The sequence below is a fragment of the Colobus angolensis genome, unplaced genomic scaffold, assembly GCF_000951035.1.
Source record: "Colobus angolensis palliatus isolate OR3802 unplaced genomic scaffold, Cang.pa_1.0 Scaffold533, whole genome shotgun sequence".
NCBI classification, from domain to species: Eukaryota; Metazoa; Chordata; class Mammalia; order Primates; family Cercopithecidae; genus Colobus; species Colobus angolensis.
The window spans coordinates 122,809-126,707 of record NW_012118855.1 but is presented as its reverse complement, the minus strand read 5'-3'; the positions used below and the strand labels follow the sequence as shown (position 1 = coordinate 126,707).

General features: G+C 38.3%; 1 protein-coding gene across 3 annotated transcripts in view; it reads right to left on the bottom strand.

The window, feature by feature from the left end:
• Positions 1-3,899, bottom strand: part of MGA (MGA, MAX dimerization protein) — a 120,043-nt gene that overhangs the window by 76,016 nt on the left and 40,128 nt on the right. For all 3 annotated transcript variants that reach the window (XM_011961043.1, XM_011961045.1, XM_011961046.1), the window contains exons 4-5: positions 3,181-3,259; positions 2,963-3,058 (exon numbers count right to left, since the gene is read on the bottom strand). In XM_011961043.1, the coding sequence (XP_011816433.1) occupies positions 2,963-3,058; positions 3,181-3,259 (175 nt within the window). The remainder of the gene's footprint in view (positions 1-2,962; positions 3,059-3,180; positions 3,260-3,899) is intronic.

Genomic DNA, 3,899 nt, shown 5'->3' with positions numbered 1-3,899 from the left:
CCAGCCTGGGCGACAGAGCGAGACTCAGTCTCAAAAAAAAAAGAAAAAAAAAAAAAGAAACTGTTTAAGTCTAGCTTTTTCTTTTTTTTTTAGACAATGTCTCCCTGTGTCACCCAGGCTGGAGTGCGGTGGCAGGATCTCAGCTCACTACAACCTCCACCTCCTGGATTCAAGCTGTTCTCCTGCCTCAGCCTCCCGGAGTAGCTGGGATTGCAAGCGCTCACCACCACACCTGGCTAATTTTTTGTATTTTTCGTATAGACAGGGTGGCCAGGCTAGTCTCGAACTCCTGACCTCAAGTGATCCATCCGCCTTAGCCTCTCAAAGCGTTGGGATTACAGGCATGAGCCACCGAGCCTGGCCCAAGTATGGCTTTTTAAAGGAAGCCAAGGTTGGGGAGAAAAATATGCCAAAATAAAATAGAGGAATAAAAAAAATCCAGAACAGGACTCCACCTCACACATTGAAAATTAAGTACCCAGAGAGATTACAGATTTAATTATTTTTAAAAAAAGAAAACTATGTCAGCATGTAGTTGAATAAATTTTAACAACCTTAGGATTAAATACAAACTTGCACCAAATGCAGCATCTATAAAGAAGGTGAAAAATAATAGCTCACAGATAAGTTTCGTTTGGCTGTGTTTTTAAAGTTTTGAGTTAGGTGCCCAAAAAACTATTAGCGGTCACCACTTCAGAGACATCACATAGCCACTCCAGCTTCTACTGAACTATAGAAAGACCTGAGAATTTTGGACCCATTTTTCCATATGACAAGAATCCACTGATGCAGCTGTCTCTTTCGAAGAAGTGCCTGTACTCTACCCCACCAGAGTCCAACTCTATCCCCCAAATTCAAGCTAATTTCACTATATATGGTACCTACTCAGTTTCATAAACATTGGCCTTTGAACACCCCATTCCATTAAGGAAAAGATCACAAATTTGACTAAGTTGTCTATAAAAGAAAGAAAAACAGTCAAAGCTTTGCCAACCAGCAAATACTAGGCAAATAAACCAGAGCAAAAGGACCAGCTGCAAGCACTGAATATATTTAACTCTAGAACTAAGATTTTTTAAATGTGGGGATTAAGTTAAAAGAACAAAATATAAATGTCATAAGATTTTAAGATTTTTATACTATCAAGAAAATAAAAAAAGAGGAAGTGGGAAAGGGAGAAGATAGATTAAGTTAAAGATAGGAAGAAATGAAGGAAGGGGAGAAAAAAAGATAGGGAGAAATAAGAGATTATTTAAATAAAATAGTAGATGTTAAAGCTGACAATAAACAGCAGCAAACGTTATCTGCAAGATTGCTATGATGTGACTGTCCATTATAATCCACAGCAATCAGCCCATATTGACTGAGACTGGGATCTGCACACTGTAAGATCGCACTGTCACACAAGCTGCCTTCTGTTAAAGCAAAAATTCTTCAAGTATTACCATTTGATTTAGAAACTGAATGACCAACATATAAATCTTTTGTTTGATAACTTGTAATGTTTAGACTCTCAGGTAAATGAACTACTAATTAGTGTAAATAGTCTAGACACCCTTCCGAAAATTGTTAAGAGTCAAAAACTCAAAAAACTACTCCAAGATGTGTATCTAAAATCAAAGATATTTGTAAGAAACTAAAAATTGGGGCACGGCCTAAAATTTTTCATTACATCCCAAAACAGGAAAATCAGTAGTGATCATGATGTTAATAACCACAGATTTTTTTTTTAAAGATTAAGCAACATAATCAAGGCCAAGATAATGCATTACAATAAAATAAAGACAATAATGAAAACTGCAGCCATAAAAAAGAATGAGTTCATGTCCTTCGCAGGGACATGGATGAAGCTGGACGCCATCATTCTCAGCAAACTAACATAGGAACAGAAAACCAAACACTGCATGTTCTCACTCATAAGTGGGAGATGAACAATGAGAACACATGGATGCAAGCAGGGGAACATCACACACCAGAGCCTGTCGGGGGGTGGGAGGCAAGGGGAGGGAGAGCATTAGGACAAACACCTAATGCATGTGGGGCTTAAAACCTAGATAACAGGTTGATAGGTGCAGTAAACCATCATAACACATGTATAACTATGTAACCTGCACATTCTGCACATGTATCCCAGAACTTAAATTAAAAAAAAAAAAAGATAATGAAATTTTAAATTAACTTCCCACTGGTACATCGAATATATAAAATAGATGTTTGCAGCCAAAACATGAGAGAGAAAAGTATTCTTCTATTTATACACCTAAATATATTACTAAAGGACAAGGAAGACCTTTCCTCCAAAATTATAAAAACAAACACGTAATTGGGAGACTGAGGCGGGTGGATCACAAGGTCAGGAGATGGAGACCATCCTGGCTAACATGGTGAAACACTGTCTCTACTAAACACAAAAAAATTAGCCAGGCGTGGTGGCGGGCGTAAACACAAAAAAATTAGCCAGGCGTGGTGGCGGGCATCTGTGGTCCTAGCTACTCGGGAGGCTGAGGCAGGAAAATGGTGTGAACCCAGGAGGCGGAGCTTGAAGTGAGCTGAGATAGCACCACTGCACTCCAGCTGCCTGGGCAACAGAGTGAGACTCCGTCTCAAATAAACAAACAAACACATAAACAAAAGTAACCAAACTAAGATGAGAAATGCAGGGGAGAATACCAGGTTGTAAGAATGAACAAAGAAAATATCACTTGCTTCACCATGACACATTTTTTTCTTACATAAGATAATAGTATAAAAAAGATCTAGACATGGTTTTTAAACTAAAGGGAAGAATTATGGAGACAGAGAAGAGAAAAATATGCAAACTGAAAGAGGTGCTGAAAAAAATGAAATCAAGGATAGAAAGAAAGAGGAAAAAAACAGAAAAAGAAGAGAAGGAGAGAGGAAAAAGAGGAGAAACAGGGAAGAAAGAAAAAAGAAAACCAAAAAAAAGTTGCCAGTCTATTACCTTCTTGAAGACCAGGATGTATCACCTGCTTGTGCCGCAAAGACTTCAAATCTTCTATCAACTCCTTTTCCAACTGGGAAATTCTTGCTCTGTAACCTACTCCCAAAATAAATAGTAATAAAATAAGCTACTGTACACTACAGACAAATAAATGTTGCATGTTTCATTACTGGAGCCCAAACCACAAATACAACTCATTTTATACTATTTTATAATACCTGAGTCATTTGTGGTTGATGCCTGAAGACTAGAAGATTCTTCTGTTGTCCCATCAACTGCATGAATGTCTAGAGCTTCCTATACATCCAAAAAAAAAAAAAAAGGTAGTTCAGATTGCTTCTGAAAAATTAAATGTAAAACTGGATTAAAAAAAATTAGAGACCAGAAGGAAAATATGTCCATGTCTACAGTTACACTAAAATTGGAAGAACAGGAACAATTTTTTCACACTTTTTGATATTTTCTAAGTGTTCTACATTAATATTACTTTAATAATCACAAGGGGGAAAGGGGAAAGTAAAAAAAATGTGAATATGATGTCATACTGAGCTAACTGACCTCAAAGTATATGCCAATTTGCATGTTCATTTCTCATTGCCTATATTCAGATGGCTTACTCAGCTAACAAGGGAGGAAAAGAACAGCTAGAAGGGATTAAATATCTAACATCTGTGTAGTCAATTAAGAAAGATGGCCTGGCAGGGTGGCTCACACCTACAATCCCAGCACTTTGGGAGGCCCAAGGCGGGTGGATCACAAGCAGGACATTGAGACCATCCTGTCCACATGGTGAAACCCTGCCTCTACTAAAATAAAAAAATTAGCTGGGTGTGGTGACACGCACCTGTAGTCCCAGCTACTTGGGAGGCTGAGGCAGGGGAACTGCTTGAACCTGGGAGAGCGGCTGCAGTGAGCTGAGATTGTGCCACTGCACTCC